Raw genomic sequence first — 18314 nt, forward strand, 5'->3', positions numbered from 1 at the left:
AAACTTCCTTCTCCTTCAATGCGATTTTGAAGTTCCATTGAGACTAATTCCAAATCCAGTTGTTGAAGATTTTTAAGGTATTCAATGCCCTTAGGCACTGTCATTAACTCCATGCAGCTGTCAATATATACCGATTTCATATTGGGAATCACCCCTTTTACTATTATTATGTCATTCAAACAAGCATTTTTTTTTTTTTTAGACAAATGAAGGTATACAAACCTCTTCGAGAATCTGACTATTCCTTCAAATGTATGCAGTTCCTCCATCTCTTATATATTAAATTATTACATGGAGGTATTTCATGGAGATGACTCTAAGATGTTGGCGAGAGTGGCCCCAAGATGTTGAGAAGTTTCAAAATAGCATCTCATGAATATTATAAAACCTTTAAAATTACTAAGCCAACCCTTAGGGTAAACGACGAAAATTATGAATCCTTAGGAAAGCCTTTACTGAAACATAGCTGATTCCCAACATGGGCATTAGCAGGTGAAAGACGTCCTAAATGAGTCAGAGCAGCGACGAGAGGGATCGGAGTAGATCTTCTTCAAGTCTCCACCAATGCAATTTCAAATCTTTGAGGCTTTGAAGTTTGAAGTGAACGAAAAAAGTGCGGCACCTTCTCTAGTCTTCCAGTCCTCCTCATTAGTTACCATGATATCCAATCCCTTAAAATGCTACATTGTCGATGGACTAGATTGGTAGGAGTAGGAGTTTTGAGTTGGTCCATTTGGTCTTAGGAAATTAAATTTGGGCTTTGGGTCCGATGGGGTTGGGTCGACCATTGGGCTTTAATTGGACATTGTTTAGTGGGCGCTAAAATGGTGGATAAGTGGGTTGACCCGATCCCTCTTGGAATGGGCTTTAAAGGCTTGATGGACTAGGGTTGGGTTTGAATATATTCGGATCTGACATGTGACCATGTCTAACAATTTGGAGACTGCTACTGTGGGGGATGAGCATTAATTTTAGATTACAATTTACAAAGGCGAAGTTGTTGGAGTTAAACAAGGCTGATTAGTAAACAAACTGATGAAGCATTGAAAATTAAAGCACCCAAAACTCTGAAAGCCATGCAGATTCTTCAAAGTGATGCCAGGACAATTAGGCAATTAGCTACCCAGCCTATGCTTACATGCAGAGCTGGTCTAGACTCTGGAGTCTGGACCTTGGAATTCAGTAGATATGAGAATGTTGGGGTCGTGGCCTTACATTACTAAGTTTATGTTTGGAAGGGATGGAGACGAGATGAGAGGAGAAGGTGACTGAAATATAGTGATAAAATTTAGTCAATTTTAGTTATTTTTCATTCTACTCTCCTCCTTTATTCTCTCCTCGTCTCCTTCCATTCGAAAAAGGCACACAAAAGAGACTCAAAAAGAGATTTTGTATGATGGATTTAGATCCGGCACAATTACAATTACCCTAGACTATAGCATCATATCAAATCCTTGTGTGACATGGGTTCAGTTTAGCAAATGATGGAAAATGGTACTATGGTAGCGGGTTAACTCATATTTGTGATGTATTGATTTTTTTTTTTTTTTTTTTCTTTTTACAATGAATTCTAACTAGGATATGTGTGTGTGTGTGTATATATATGTACATGTAAATTGCAATAACCTGCTTCAAAGGGTTTTTTTTTTTTTTTTTTTTAAATAAAAAAGGGAGTCTCTGGTGTAGGAGGTGAATCATTCTCCTCTACTCTCCTCCCCACTACTCCCCTTCCCTCTACTCCCCTCTACTCTCCTCCCTCTCTAAACTTCCAAACAAGCCATAAATGTGATAGTTCAGTAACATTAGTCCATAACATCAGATGATATTTATAAATATATATAGCTAATGAACATAGAGAGATTGCTCTAATAACAACTGAGTAAATAAAATCAAAATTTTAAGCATGGATGTATCCCAAATACTTTGCAATTAAACTTTGGCTCTGTCTTACATCATTAGCATATGTAATCATGTAACAAATGCAATAAAACATGTATACCATACCCGAAAGCTGAACACTCTAGCCCTGTTGCTGGATTTTGAGGTTCCCGTCCGTTCTAATCATATTCCATTTCTTTCTTAGTCTCTAAGAATATGGACTGCTAAAATGAAGAAAACTAGAGTGGATGCTATGACTTATTGGAGGAAGTATAACGCATGAAGCTATTCACTCTCTCAAAAAGGGTGTAGCTTATTTAATGAGTCAGGTAAGACTTCCTCAATTAACATCTAAGATAAATATTTTTTCATATATTTTAGAAGATGAGATGTAGTCATCATTTACTTTGGATCTCTTTTATTTTTCTGTTTCTTTTTAATGAAGCAAACAATTCATGTAATATACTTCATGACTCATAAAGTTGAGCTGAAGTCAACAATTGTTTTTGAGATAGTTACAATATGCTGCTAATTTCACAACTCAAATCATTTTCCTCTTAGACCCTCAAGCACTTTGTGTATAGGGAGATGTCAATTAAGCTACAAGGCTCTTGAATATAGCTCATTGATTAAAGTATACATCTTGGATGTTAATTAATTGACCAAGCCTTACCCAACAACGACTCATCTTTTATGAATTATGAAAATATTTTGGATCTATGAATGTTTTAATTTTGTTTTAGAATATTCCTTGGTGTGGTTTTGAGAAACAAACACTGAAACACACTACTCAATTTTTTTTTTTTAAGCCAACCCTCAGGTAAACGAGGAAAATTATGAATCCTTAGGAAAGCCTTTACTGAAACATAACTGATTCCCAACATGGGCATTAGTAGGTGAAAGACGTCCTAAATGAGTCAGAGCAGCGACGTGAGGGAGTAGATCTTCTTCAAGTCTCCACCAATGCAATTTCAAATCTTTGAGGCTTTGAAGTTTGAAGTGAACGAAAAAAGTGCGGCACCTTCTCTAGTTTTCCAGTCCTCCTCATTAGTTACCATGATAAGCCCTTAAAATGCTACATTGTCGATGGACTAGATTGGTAGGAGCAGGACTTTTGAGTTGGTCCATTTGGTCTTAGGAAATTAGATTTGGGCTTTGGGTCTGATGGGGTTGGGTTGACCATTGGGCTTAACTTGGACATTGTTTGGTGGGTGCTAAAATGGTGGATAAGTGGGTTGACCCAATCCCTCTTGGAATGGGCTTTAAAGGCTTGATGGACTAGGGTTGGGTTTGATTATATTCGGATCTGACGTGACCGTGTCTAACAATTTGGAGGCAGCTAGTGTGGGGGGAGAGCATTAATTTTAGATTACAATTTACAAAGGCGAAGTTGTTGGGGGTAAACAAGGCAGATTAGTAAACAAACTGATGAAGCATTGAAAATTAAAGCACCCTAAACTCTGAAAGCCATGCAGATTCTTCAAAGTAATGCCAGGAAAATTAGGCAATTAGCTACCCAGCCTCTGCTTACTTGCAAAGATGGTCTGGACTCCGGAGTCTGGACCTTGGAATTCAGTAGATATGAATGTTGGGGTCGTGCCCTCACATGACTAAGTTTATGTTTGGAAGGGATGGCCACGAGATGAGAGGAGAAGGTGACTGAAATATAATAATAAAATTTAGTCAGTTTTAGTTATTTTTCATTCTATTCTCCTCCTTTATTCTCTCCTCGTCTCCTTCCATTCGAAAAAGGCACACAAAAGAGACTCAAAAAGAGATTTTGTATGATGGATTTAGACCGGCACAATTACAATTACCCTAGACCATAGCATCATATCAAATCCTTGTGTGACATGGGTTCAGTTTAGCAAATGATGGAAAATGGTACTCTGGTAGCGGGTTAACTCATATTTGTGATGATTTGATTTTTTTTTTCTTTTTATAATGAATTCTAACTAGGATATATGTGTGTGTGTGTATATATATATATATGTGTGTGTACATGTAAATTGCAATAACCTGCTTCAAAGTTTTTTTTTTTTTTTTTTTTTTAATAAATAAAAAAGGGGGTCACTAGTGTGGACTCATCGATCCCACGCCACATGACAGTAATGAGTAATACCACATGTACCAGACGAATCTTGTTGGAATTATCGCTCAAACCACTCCTTTTTGGGTGCTAGGACAAAGACTCCTACCATCAAGCCTTATCTCGTATGGTCCTCTTTCAAAGTTGGGAGAAAGGTCAACCTCTTATTTTTATAAATGACATTCTATCCCTTGATATTTTGATTTATTATTTTATACAACAAGTAACCTCTTATGACCAAATAAATTTAGATAGTTTATACTTAAAGACCCTTATTTTTCTAATCAAAACAATAAATAAAAAAAGAAGACCCTTTATGTTTATTACAAATAAATTTAGAGTATTTATACTTAAAATTAAATTCTCAACCAAAATAATCTCAAAGTTATGCTTAGTCACCAATTACATAATAATAAAATTTTAAAAGATAAAATAAAATGTCATTTTATATAATAAAAGAGATTTCTAATATATTTCTTAAAACCTCAAGAAAGGCAATTGGTGCAATTTATCCATGTATATAAATATATGAGAGGGATTTTATCAAGTTCATCCCTGTAATTAGGAAGTATGTCACATACCTATTCACTAATTGTAGGCATAACAAATTTTGCTATTTACTAATTATAAACATAACAAATTTTGCAACATTTTAGGTGGCAGGTCATCATTTTACATAAATTGCTACTAATATCATTTTGACTTATTGCCAATTGCAACTCACCACCTCAATTATTGAAATAGTGAAATTTTTTGTATAAAAAAAGGTATTGTTATACACATACTCTTTAGTGTTGACTCCGATCCAAAGGTAATAAGGCACAAACTTGGCACTTCCTGCACCGCAGCAGAACCCAAAGACTTTTCTTTTTCTATTCTTTCAACTTTTTTTTTTTTTTTTGACTGGATCATACGGCTACACGTGTGTAAAAAGCACGAAAATTCCATACATCTAACAGTAGCAAAAAGAATTTTTCCTCTCATCAACCATTCCCAGTCACTCATGCAAAATCCAAACCGACCCAAACTGTCGAACAAAAACACAAACACTTCCCAAATTCTCATCAATAGATGGCACTTCCTCAACACCTCCCAGAACTACAAGCTCCCTTATCCTACACCACACCCAATCCTTAAAATGCGCACCCCCCTCACTCTCAGGCCACCACAACCTTCACCGCCACCATGCCTCTTCAGCTCCACATTTCTCTTCAGCTTCAGACCCAACAAGCGGTTTCACTTCCTCACACCTTGCTCTTCTCTAAAGCAGACCAAGAAGCAGAAAAGAAGTACTGCTCCTACCACTGCCCCACAGAGTCTCAGGTGGTTCTTTAGCAATCCAAGGAGCGAAGAAGAAGGTAGTGGAGGCGGTGCTGGTGGTGGTGCTGGTGATAAGAGAGGAGGAGATGTTGAAAATGGTGGTGGGTCGGAGTTGGAAGGTGACACTGCAATTAAAGGTACCATCTTGGCTGGTGTTTTTCTGGTGGGTGTAGTTGGTGGCTTTGCCACTGTTGGGTATGTCTACAAGGACCAGATTAATGCCTTCTTGACTCAATTTTCTACTTTCATCGAAGGTAATTGTGTGAAAATTTCGTACCTTTTTGAGGTGTTTTGTCAATTCGGCATTGGATTTTGTTGATTTCTGTTGGTATCATTGATATGGGATTCTCTGAATGTTGCCACTCTTTTGAGGACTTGTGTGGATTCCATTGATTGAATTAGAATTCTATACTATACCCTTTTAATGTTGTTGTCCATTTGGATTGGATTTTGTTTATTTCTGTTAGTATCATTGATATGGGATTCTCTGAATGTTGCCACTCTATTGAGGACTTGTGTGGATTCAATTGATTGGAATTAGAAGTCTATACTATATTCTTTTGATGTTGTTATGTCAATTTGGATTGGGTTTTTTGTTTGGTAGAATAATCTCAATGGTTTGTTGTAATTCAAGACCTATTTAGGATCCTATACGTTCAAAACATTATCTAATCCTGTTGGTTATTATAACTAGATAATACTTTCTTATTGGCTGTGGAAATGCAGTCTCTCAAAGATGGTTCATGTTTGTCATGCATAAGTTTCAAGTTGCAAGGTTGTCAAATATCAAATGGAAGGGAATCTCCTGAATGTTTAATTTCATTTCTTGCCAATAAGCTCTATCATGGGACACACTTTTGCTTAACTTCATCTGTTAGCTTTGGAACCAGCTCTAGTCTGATGTGTATGTTTTCCCTCCATTGTGTGGAGCACTTGTCCTTTGAAGAGGGAGAAAGTGTGGAATTACCCTACAGAAACAGGTGCCAACTTAGCAACATGGGGAGCTTTCACATGTGAAGCACTTGACTTCATTCTAATATTGCTGGTGCATCCTATTGCATGCCTTATATAACTGCTGAGACACCATTTTCCATATTTTTGTTGTGATAATACTGCGATCTAGAATCATGTGCTCAATCATGCAATCTAATTTTTGAAGTTGTAGTTTTATCTTGTGTAAATTGGATATAATTTTGCATGTATGAATTTGGTTGAAGTTATTTTTAAAATGAAAGTGCTTGCTTTATCTTGATGATAGGACCTCCTCTATGAATTGGAGCAACTGCATTCCTGATTTATGATGCCATTGAACTCCTAAATTGCGTTTCTTCCTAGCCCATGCTAGCAGCATTTTCAGAGTATATCTAGACAGCAATATAGCGTTTAGCTCATCATAATAAAAGAATGCACTCTCAGCTTAATTTTATAAACTTCTTTCATTGAACAGGTTATGGCCCAGCTGGATATGCTTTATTTGTAGCGGTTTATGCAGGACTGGAAGTATGCACCTGGAACTCTTTCTTGAGTATAGTGCATTTTATTTTCAGCAATACATTTCAGCCTTAATATGGATAAAAAATATGGTCTAGTTGTGACACAACCGTAATAGTTTAATTTATTACTTTTTGATAAATTCACCAATTCAAGACTTATTTTATGGGGTCCACATGTGGAGTTTTGTGGTTTTAACGGTCTAGTTATATGTGTCTGAGTGATAGGTCTTTTAACTTAATTAAATTATGGTCAATTTTGTATCCGGTCACAAAATTGTAATATCTGTGAAAAATATGCAGTCTAGATGTGATGCAACCATAGAAGATTAGTTTATTACTACTTAGCGAATTCACCGATTCAAGAATTATTTTATGGGGACCACATGTGAAGTCGTGTGGCTTTAAATGTCTAGTTATATGTGTCTGAGTGTTAGCTTTTTTTAATTTCATAAGTTATGGTCAATTTTGAATGAAGTGTCAAAGTTGTCATTTATGTAATCACTGCAAATTAAAGGTATTCTGGTAGTTTAGTTGGGTCTATAATTTTCTAGGAGATCCTTAGTATCTCCTTAGGTATCATTTTCTTTATGTCCAATTTAGTTTTTTCAGTTTTTAGTTTTTACTAGTTAAACTAAATGTGCTAATAATACTAGTAGTACAAGAAAGAGTCTTTACACATATATGGTGTTCAATTTACTCCAAAGAGAGATGAAGTTGATTAAAAGAAAAATACTGAGTGTTTTGAGCATTGAGGCATGTTTGCCTTCATGTTTTACTTTCTCCCTTTCTCTTCTATCTTTTCTTCCTCTCTTTCTGATGGTACCGTTCCTGGGTATTGTTAATACAGCCCTTAAACACCATTAAATTCTCTCTTTTTATTCTTCCTTACAAACCAAAAATCAAGCCTTTTCTATAACCTGTAACCTGTCACAAGCACACATATACAAATTTCTTTGTTTGTCCTATCATAAGATGTGCATGCTAGTAAATGTCAAGGCAATGTAGTGTTTGTCTATAAAGTAAAATAGGTAGGCATTTTTATTTTCCACTTCATAAACTGAGAGTTTCATGATGTCGACATGGTCTCTAAACTCAAGGGTGATATTGCCAATGCATCTCCTCCCCTCATAAGAGTAAAGTGGAATGTGACGTTGTGCATTCAAGGCTCATTGGGTGTGTGCATAACTTATCAAAATATTTATTTTAAAAAAAGTTAAGGACAATGTTTGACTGAAATCCAACGTTTTCCTTGGGCTATTCTCCTGAACTTGTGCATTCTCATTCACATTGGTGCTGTAACATTGTCCAACAATTTCCAAAGCTGTACACACACATACATGTGTTCCTATGTATATATATGTTAGCTGCTGATACTGACTTTGAATAGCTGTGTTCCTAGATACTTGCGATTCCAGCCATTCCTTTGACCATGTCAGCTGGTCTTCTTTTTGGTTCTCTTATCGGCACTATCATTGTCTCCATCAGTGGAACAGTGAGTCAATTTCTTTTGCAAGTTAGAAAGATCAAAATGACAATATCTACTTAAGCTTTGTTTTCTAAATCAGTAACCTGTTTCAGGTGGCAGCAAGTGCAGCCTTTTTAATTGCTAGATACTTTGCTCGAGAGCGGATTCTTAAACTGGTTGAAGGAAACAAAAAATTTCTAGCAATTGACAAAGCAATTGGAGAAAATGGCTTCAGAGTTGTTACCCTCCTTCGTTTAAGCCCTTTACTTCCATTTTCTTTGGGAAATTATCTATATGGACTGACATCCGTGAAGTTTGTACCATATGTGTTGGGAAGGTTTGCTTCTTATTGATTCTATTTGCTCATGGTTAATGGTTTTTGGTTTATTGTAAATGTTTTTGCTTCACTTTTTGGTGACTTTTTTTGGATGTTTATCTAATTGGAAATCATTTGCCATTTTTATGGGCATCTGAGTTCCCCAAGATGATTCGACTTAAAACTTATAAATCATTTAACTTTTTAGCTTCAATTTGTTGAGATGTTGTTTTGACTAATTTATACTAGCAAAAAAAAAAAGGCAAAAATGTGTCTGTGTAATGCATGGCTTAGTCACTGGTCACTGTTGGCTTGATCATGGCTCCAGTTGTCATTCCTAATTGCTTTCAAGTAATATATATTTCTAATATATATGCAACAAGGTTTGAGTTGTCTATTTATTCATTTTTGCCTGTTCAAAATGTAGAATGAGTAAAATTATCAAATTAGATTGTGATTATGGTAAAAATGTGGAAATTAGGTGTGTAACCTAGCCAAAACTGGAGAGAATTTGTAACACTATAAAGATAATCTATTAACTCACTAGTTAAGTTCTGTTGAAGCAGTGGCATACATTAGTCAATAATGCACTTGCCAAAATCTCGCTATTGGGAATGGGTAGTGTGACAACACGTTTGTAAGCTAACATTATGTTTGGGAACTTACTTTTAAAACTCTTAATCACTTATAAATGACAATATAAGTTTCATATGATTTTGTAAAACCCTCGCAATCTTCTGCTTTCTAATTCAAATTTCAACTATATTTTGTGTGCAGTTGGTTGGGGATGCTTCCAGGAACATGGGCTTATGTGAGTGCTGGTGCATTTGGGCGGGCAATTATTGTGAGTTTTTAATTGGTTCCTCTTGCTGCAAACTTTATATGTAATTGTGCCAATTGTTTGAATATTACATTTTGTCTCTGTTTCTTTTTTACTTAAAAAGTAAACATGTGTCCATGAAGACTCATCCTAACAACCTCCAGAAGATATATGTGTGTGTGTGTGTGTGTGTGTGTTCCTTATGACTGCCTATACGGTAATAGTGGTCTCATTAGTTTTTATAGCCTATCAAAGTGTAACAGTCATACTTTATCCAACCATTTAAAAATTTTCCCACCCTATGACAAATCTTGCTCTAACTTCTTCAACGTATTAGCAACATAGTGAAATGAGATAAAAGAATGGGTTGGTAAACTAGAAAGTGTGTTTTTAAGAAGTGTGAGCCTTTCACACAGTAGAAGCTTTAGAATGCAAGGCCACAGTCTAAACAACCAATTTTTAACTAAAACTGATTGCCTTTTGAGATTGATTGAAGGCATTTGATGGGCTAATTGGTTTGGTTTTAGGCTTTTGATACACAAATTTATCAGTCATCCATTATTTTCCAATTTTGGTGCTTGAATTTATTTCTATTCTTTTAGATCATGACCTTCCACTAATGAGGATGATTTGTCATTAGATTCAATCTGATTGTCTGCCTATTGATTTTTTCCCCCCTTTCTGGTGATGTTTCAGCAAGAAGAATCTGAGATTGGTTTACCTGGAGGAAATGGTCAGCTATTGACATTTGGTCTAGGACTATTGGTCACAGCAATTGCTGCAGCTTATGTGACGCGGCTTGCTAAGGTAATGTCTCTATTGCAATTTGCAAAGTATTTCTTTCTTATAACGTATTATGTTTAAGGTTCCTGTCCTAATCCCTCATTTTGCCAATAGGGTTAATATCAGTGTAAAAAACTAAGCAACTTTATTTATATACTTTTATAAGAAAACTTTATTGCCAAACACATGGCAAATTATGCGTGTCTAAAACTAGTGAATTTTAAGTGCCCAAGCCATAATGCTAATGACCCTTATCTCATGGCTAAAATTCATAGTCTCACTATCTGTTAATTAAGTAGTGGCATAATGTGGTACCTTCATGTTGCTGACTCCATAATTGGAAATGAGGCAAAATTTTGGTTGAGTTAGTGTGGCATTAGAGCATCTTCAACAGCCACGCTTGAGGCTCTTCCTCTTCATTTTCTACATACCTCACTTGAGGCTTTGTAGAAAATCCAACTGCTACAGCGGCTCTCTAAATCCAGAAAGCCACTGCAGCTCTCCAAGCCATTATATTATATTTTCCTTCAATAATACACAGCTTTTAGACTCTTAGAGAGCTAAATATAACCCATGGTATTTTTCTCTGGCTTTCTTATTCCTATCTCCAACAAACACATGCCTCTCGGATATACCCAAACCAACGATCTAACCCAAGCTACCCAGCCCTGAGCTCCAATGTTGCTCTATCTCCAATGCCAACCAAACCGACACTATCAAAAACCCCATTAGCCCATCCAATAGAGAAATGGTAGAGTTTGTCATTTTGTTAAGTAACTTAATTTAAAAGGTTGGTAGGTAATACAAAAAAAATATTTTTTAGGTTAAATATGGTTGAGAATTTGGAGATGGGGCTCTTATAATTTTGTCTAAATGATGTATATAAGGATGTGGGATTACTTGAATGGCTTCACTTGCCAACGATTTTAAATTCTGAAGTTAGTCAGTTTTTATACTACTTATCATTCTTCCACAATGCTGACTCGTTTCTATTCTAATGCTTATGATGCAGGATGCTGTAAAGGATATTGATGAGTAGAACAAGAAGAAAATGGTTTTGCCCAATTTATTGGATAACAATTGAAATTGTAAACATTAACAGATGCATCTGTCTTGTAAATTGTAGTACGTTACTAATCAAATCAAATAGGAACTTTTGATTTATATTATATATATCATCTATAAAATGCTTTTTTTTTAAGCATGGTTTTAGTTTATTTCTTATCAATTTTCTCGTTCATTTCCTCATTTAAACGTTCTCTTTTGTGTTGGATAAACAATGGACCAAAATTCCGACATTATAATTTATAATGACATGAATTAATTATTTTGTGGACGAAGAGTGTCCATTATTAGCATTCAGCAAGCATTCGTGCCATGCACATGTATAATTTTAGTTGTAATATAAAGATAACGAGAGATTCATTCAATTTAGATTGTCCACATGAAAAATAATTTTTGGCAAAATTCCCACCATACATCTCACAAGTATTCTTCACCAAAGCATTATCCTTAATTGAAATGATGAAATAGGGCAGTAATCGTTTGCTCCATCAAACGCACATATAGTAACCACTGCACACGTTGAACAGCAACAAAAAATTTACATGAAAGTCCATTTTTCTAAACAAGTAGGCACCAAGGTTTGCAGAATTAAGTACATAACAATTTGACAGCCTCTCATCCTTAATTTTAATTGTATTGGTTAAGCATATCAAGCACAATCTAAGTATTCTACTTGTACTACAAGTCTAGTAACCATGGGTTAGTGTATGCTTAATCTATGTTGTTTAACCACTTATAAATACCCTACATTTGGTACATTGTAATACAATTAACTTAATATAGTGAAGGTTGCCCTAAAAGGGTTTTTCATATAAACTGTTAGGTTGAACCACTATATCACCTGTGTCACACTGTGTATGTGTATATATATATATATATATATACTCTCCTTATCTTAGCATTATAGGAAAAGTCGTTGCGTTTGTGTTTGATAGTATTGCGTTTTCATTGATTTCAACAAATGTTTAAAATTGTGAAATGTTACACGCATGTATCACAATGATTGATGTTGACTTCTCAACAATTAAAATATACATCCAATTATTGCACTTTGGTGACATGAATGAATGGCTTTATATAGAAACCTTGGGTGAGTTGCTTTCTTTTGACAGCAAGAAATACGAGTAAGCACTGTGGAAGAATGATAAGAAGAAAATTTACTCCGCAAAATATGAAGAATGAGGGCTAATGGGGTTTGGAGACGCTTTCATTTGGAAGTCAGCACTGTGGAAGAATGATAAGAAGCATGGTTATGCAAAATGTGCCAGACACAAGCATGGTTATGCAAAATGTGAATGATCACACCAAGGAAGAGATGGTTCTCAGTCACAGTGAGAAATCGGCCATTACTCTTGGGCTCATTATCACACCTCAGGAACCCGTGTCCTGATTGATAAGAATGAAGGGAGATTGTTGCCACTTGCGAGAGATTCTAACCAATATCATCATTTCTATAAAGGATCATGCTTTTGTGGAGATCACTAGTGAGAGGTATGGGAGGATCTTTGCCACAAATGATTGTTTGTTCATGTGGACAATTTAATTGACCGGATCTCTCGTTATCTTTATATTACAACCGATGTTATGCATGTGTGTGGCATGGATGAATAAAAAAAATCATGTGTAAATTAACTAAAGAAAATGTCTTCAAAAGTAACCAGGATGGAGCGTTCAGATATTCAAGAAATTTTGCAATGGAATCAGAGCATCATCAAGTCACAGAAAAGCTTGCGTTAGAAGGGTCGTTTTGATGAGTCTGCTGCCGTGGAAATTTTTGAGTCCATAGCATAACGCCATACCCTTCAAGTGGTTGGTGTTGCTCCTTGTGCTTGAGCAGTGATCACTAAGACTAGAAATTGGCCCAAATCAATCTTCATATTTGGGCTTCAGCTTCAACTTGGTACATATTAGAGTTCCCTCGGGCATTGCAGAATGAATTGAATTTTAGCCGAAGTTAGAACATTTGCATCAAATAATGCAAAATAAAAAAAGTATCAATTTTACATATTCAAATTCCAAAATCATCTATATCAGTCAAGCTAAAACTATGTAAATTTGTAAAGTTATTATAGTAACCGTGTAAATTTACATTGATCCTATTAACTTTGCATTTGGTTTTTTATTATTTCTTTCCGTATCTTGAAGATAGAGGAAGAAAGTGGATGATTGTTATCATGTGTGAAGAAAAAAAAACAATTTAAAAAATGAAGAAAATTGTATATTTTAATATAATGTAGTGTAAAATAGATAATTTGATGTGAAGTGTTTTGAAAAATGAATATGTAAAATTTAAATTTAAAAAAAAAGTAAGTTTTTATGCTAAAATAAACAGATTTTTTTACACATTTGTATTAAATTTGTAATTTAACCTAAAATAAAAGAAGATATGCGAGTGGGAAAGACCTCGGTGGAAAAAATAAAAATAAATAAATAAATAAAAAACAAAAGAAGAAAAAAGTTTAAGTCGTACATACCTAACAGGTTACTGGTATGTTAGTACAGAAAGTAAGGGAGTGTTTGTTATTATTGTTTAAACAACAATTTTCAGTGTTTAAACAACATTACACATTTTTTCACCTACACATATTTTTACAAAACATTAACAATATTTATAAAAATTTCTTACCAAATAGATCCTAAACAAGCGGGAGAAAGATGGTTCTTGGCTTATTGCTTGGGAAAGTTGGTGGAAGATGTTAAGGTAACAGCTTGGAAAGGTTCCGCGTTTTTGCTGGTCCTTGTAAAAAGGCATTAGCTATAAATGCCTTTCCACTTCAAGTAGACTAGACCCCTTCAAAAGAATAAAATCCTTTCAACAGCCTTTCTGCTTTAAGACTTTAAGTAGACCCCTTCAAGAGAATAAAAAGTAGACTCTTGACTTCTGGATGAGGAGACTTCAACTCTATTAAGGCCACTCGTACTCATGTTTAAGTGTGGGAATAACAGAAGAAACAAACATCAAGATAATTTTATCATTTGCAATCCTCCCTGTTTGTAATACTTTATCATCTTCAATTGTAAACTCCTCTTCCTCTTGTAAGCTCTCGAAGGGTACAATTCTGCTGAAGAAAATGTTCTAGTGTAATACTAATTTCAAGTAAGTTCTCCAACCCCAACCCCCCCCCCCCNAAATACTTAAGGAGTACCATAAATATGTACTTTCCTCTTACATGTATTGTCTATTATTATGTAAAAGGAGAGAATATGTATTTATGATTCTTGAAAGTATTCTATGATTACTCTAAAAAAATTTAATCTTAGTAATTAATAAAAAATAAATATATGATATCGACATAAGTAGCATTGAACAACAACCTATAATCTTCAATTAATAAAATAATAATAAAAAATTTCTATTCAAACCCTCACTACTCGGAATTGGTACCCTAACGTACAACAATTAATATTCAATTCGAAGAAAGATGTAGGAGTGTACGAGATCCAAAAGAACAAATTATCAAATATATACCAAATGCCAATAAATGCTTTTAAACATTTAAACTGTGCAAAACACAGTGGTGGAATATTGGGGGGGGGGGGGCAATTGAAAAAAGAAAGGTTGCTGTACGAACACAAAAGAAAAGAACTAAAAAAAAAAAAGAAAAAGGAAAGGACAAGGAGTCAAGACTCACAAGTCAAGCACGTAAAACACATCAAGGAGGGGTAAATATGCAATTTTAAGTGTTAAGCCCCCCTTTCTCTCTAATTTTCTTCCCAGTTTTCCTCCCAAATCGGGAGGAAAAAAATTTGTGGGCCCGGTGGATTTTTTTCTTCAACATTTTCCATCCTTTGTGTTTTCTTCCCTATACCAAACAAGGGAAAACATCATTTTCTCTCATGTTTTTCTCTCTTCATTTTCCATCCCTCCTATTTTCACTCCAACCAAACAGAGCCTTAAGGTTTTCTATTATTGTATGTACCTCCTTTTCATTTGGAATAAGACACTCACCTTCCTCAAAATGCAAATTATTTACGGTGACCTTTCATAATTCAAAAAAGGCTATAAAAAAAATCCTTTAAAAAATAGCTTTAAAAAACCCCGAATATCTTATTAGTGGAGGTCTGGATAATAGTTTACGTGGAGGGTAAAATTCAAAATCCAAAATTTTTTTAAAACCTTTTTTTTAGTCTAGTAGAAGTAGAGGTCAGTGTAAATATTTTGCATTATAGGGGAGGTGAATGTTTTATTCCAAACTAGAGGAACAATGAACATAATTATAAAAAAACCTTAAGGAAAATCAGTGTAGTTTTCCCCATTTTTTAAGATTGGCATTAGGTCAGTTTGAACTTCAATATTTCTTATTGTTTTGCTATTTAATCATTGTTCATCCATTTTATTGGTAAATTTTATTTGTAAGTGTGGGGGAATTCCTTGATGAATCAAATAAGGGTTATCTTTTCACATGGTGGAATCACATCATTTTGTGTATCAAATTTCCTATATATTCTTTAATAGGTCACATATCAAGCAGAAAAAATATGTGTGAGTGTGAGGTATCGCCATGTGGCTCATTTTTAAACTCTTTCATTTAGCCTTCTACTTCATCATCTTCTAATTACCACAATGTATCGCTCTATAACCTTCCACCTAAGAAAAACTTTAAAAGTAAGTATTCATTTTGCCTTCCACCTAAATTTAGTTATCTATCTAAGCAAAGATTTTAATGTTTTATTATTTATTTGTATTCAACTACAAATATTTTTATTTCCTTATTCCATAAATTTTAATAAAATTTATGGAACCACATAGCATGATGTATATAGATGATAAACAAACAAATTCAGATAATATCAAGAGCAAAAGGTGCTAGTTGATGCTCTAACGTAAAGAAAGCAAACTAATAGTTGACTTGTTAATCCAAGAAAGCAAACTAAGGAGTTAGATGATGCAGTCACCTCCTCATTTTCTCTCTCAATTTTCAGAATTGGTTGTGAAGGCATTGAGGTGTAAGGACAATGGGTTAACTCCTTTTGCCCATTTGATAAATGATGTCTCCTTATTTTCTGGTTTGTTTTCAGAATTGTCATACACTCATATAGGGAGAGATGGTAATAAAGTTGCTCATAACTTAGTTAGGCTAGCTTTGACATCACCAAGTTGTACTATGTGGATGGAAGATGTCCCATTTCGCACTTTACCTTTTGTTCAGGCTGATTTGGCCGCTCTTTAATTTCATTCAATAAAAGTCTTCTTTCTCAAAAAATATATATATAGAATGGACCCTTTTTTTTTTTTTTTTTTTAAAGAAAGCAAACTAATAGTTGACTTGTTAATCCAAGAAAGCAAACTAAGGAGTTAGATGATGAAGTCACCTCCTCATTTTCTCTCTCAATTTTCGGAATTGGTTGTGAAGGCATTGAGGTGTAAGGACAATGGGTTAACTCCTTTTGCCCATTTGATAAATGATGTCTCCTTATTTTTCAGTTTGTTTTTAGAATTGTCATACACTCATATAGGGAGAGATAGTAATAAAGTTGCTCATAGCTTAGCTAGGCTAGTTTTGACATCACCGAGTTGTACTGTGTGGATGGAGGATGTCCCATTTCGCACTTTACCTTTTGTTAAGGCTAATTTGACCGCTCTTTAATTTCATTCAATAAAAGTCTTCTTTCTCAAAAAATAAAAAATAAATTGATAATTTTTTTTTTTTTTTTTTTGAGAAAGAATTATAGAATGGACTTAACATCAAATAATTGTCATTTGATTGTTCGACTTCCTTTTCCAACCTTTTGGATTCTTATATTCCTAATTTCCTTGTTTTTGAAATGAAATGGCTTTCTCCATCAAATGAGAGTTCTACATAACATAGGTCTATTCCCCTACTACAGCATATATTTTATATTTTTTTCTTTGTGTTGAGAAAAAAAATCTTCCATAATTTGTCATGCTATATTTTGGATTCCCTTTTTTCGAAGTATGTTAAATTCATATATATTCTGTGTTAAATTCCAAAATATTATGTTGCTTTGAAATAGTTGATGTAGATATATATGATCATCTAATTTTGCTAATATTGCGTTTGTGAAAATTCTTAACAAAAACTAGAGGAAAAAGTGTTGAGTTGTTCATCCACAAGATCATAATCATTAGTATTCAAAAAAGTACTTCATTTAGCATTGCAAACATCATGTAGAAGATATAAAAATGGTTTAAAAGGAGATATTAGTAGGTCCCAAATTGGTTCTTTGAAATAAAGAAGAAATCCTCTAATAATTTGAGTAGAGTATCCTAGGGGAAAAAAACAATTAGAAAATAAAAAAAAAAACAAAGAACTGTTTTTTTCCCCCTAAGATTTCTAAAAATGAAATAACTGATATATTTCATTGTTGATAATGAAATTAGAAATTATATAGTTTAAGGACCAAAACTTTTGACAATTTTTTTTTTATATTCGTTCTAAAAAACGATTAAGTCTTCTAAAATGTAATTCTTATCTAATTTTACAATTAAAACCGTTGCACAAACTATTTCTTTATAAAAATTTACATTTATTCCCATGCAAAACATCAAAATTTAAAGACACTGACAAATATAAATTTTGCCTGTAAGACTTGTTCAAGTGACAATTAAATCATTAATAAGACCAAGTTAAATACATTTGTTTTGCCATGTTTAAGAGATGCTATACATTTCAGTTTCCTTGATTTATTAGTTCTTTATTAGGAAACCATAGGGTCAAGTTTGCATTAGGAACCAGTTTATTTAAATTTTTCTGACACCTTTCCTATCAAACAAAAATCCCATATATGATTCTTAAAAAAAAAAAAAAAAATCCTTTTATCATCCTTTGAGTATTCACTTATATTTCATAAATATTATAGTAGGTTATGAGCTGTGTCTACTTCTTTAACTACAAAAAACTTGGCCTATAGTGGGTTTTTTTAGCGGCGTTTGTCAAAACACGCCACTATAGGTACCCTATAGCTGCGTTTAGCAGTCCTATAAATGGCGTTTTATATAAACGCTACTATAGTACTCTATAGCAGCGTTTTTAAGGCTTATATGTAGCGTTTTTAAAAACGCCACTATAGGTCGACTATAAATGCGTTTCTCATGGACAACGCTGCTATAGGTACCTTTTTTC

The 18314-nt window shown here is 34.1% G+C and overlaps 1 protein-coding gene and 1 long non-coding RNA gene across 2 annotated transcripts in view; both read left to right on the forward strand.

Annotated features, from left to right (window-relative positions):
- Positions 1 to 4965: 4965 nt before the first annotated feature.
- LOC111992383 (uncharacterized) lies at positions 4966 to 11365 on the forward strand. The gene is made up of 7 exons (XM_024024252.2): positions 4966 to 5541; positions 6735 to 6787; positions 8180 to 8272; positions 8359 to 8582; positions 9339 to 9405; positions 10078 to 10188; positions 11177 to 11365. Exons 1-7 carry the CDS (start codon positions 4971 to 4973, stop codon positions 11201 to 11203), a joined length of 1146 nt encoding a protein of 381 aa, XP_023880020.1. The 5' UTR covers positions 4966 to 4970; the 3' UTR covers positions 11204 to 11365.
- Positions 11366 to 14021: 2656 nt separating this feature from the next.
- LOC136070599 (uncharacterized) overlaps positions 14022 to 18314 on the forward strand; it is an 11746-nt gene continuing 7453 nt past the window's right edge. Inside the window, exon 1 of the long non-coding RNA XR_010631818.1 lies at positions 14022 to 14326. This is a non-coding gene — a long non-coding RNA (uncharacterized LOC136070599). The remainder of the gene's footprint in view (positions 14327 to 18314) is intronic.

This window comes from Quercus suber, unplaced genomic scaffold, assembly GCF_002906115.3.
Source record: "Quercus suber isolate HL8 unplaced genomic scaffold, Cork oak 2.0 scaffold_244, whole genome shotgun sequence".
Classification (NCBI taxonomy): Eukaryota; Viridiplantae; Streptophyta; class Magnoliopsida; order Fagales; family Fagaceae; genus Quercus; species Quercus suber.

Bases quoted from the DNA above. Each gene is read 5' to 3' on its own strand.
- LOC111992383 (XM_024024252.2), top strand. From the start codon at position 4,971: ATGCAAAATCCAAACCGACCCAAACTGTCGAACAAAAACACAAACACT. The intron at 6,788-8,179 runs GTATGCACCTGG...CTGTGTTCCTAG, and splicing joins CGGTTTATGCAGGACTGGAA to ATACTTGCGATTCCAGCCAT. The intron at 10,189-11,176 runs GTAATGTCTCTA...CTTATGATGCAG, and splicing joins ATGTGACGCGGCTTGCTAAG to GATGCTGTAAAGGATATTGA.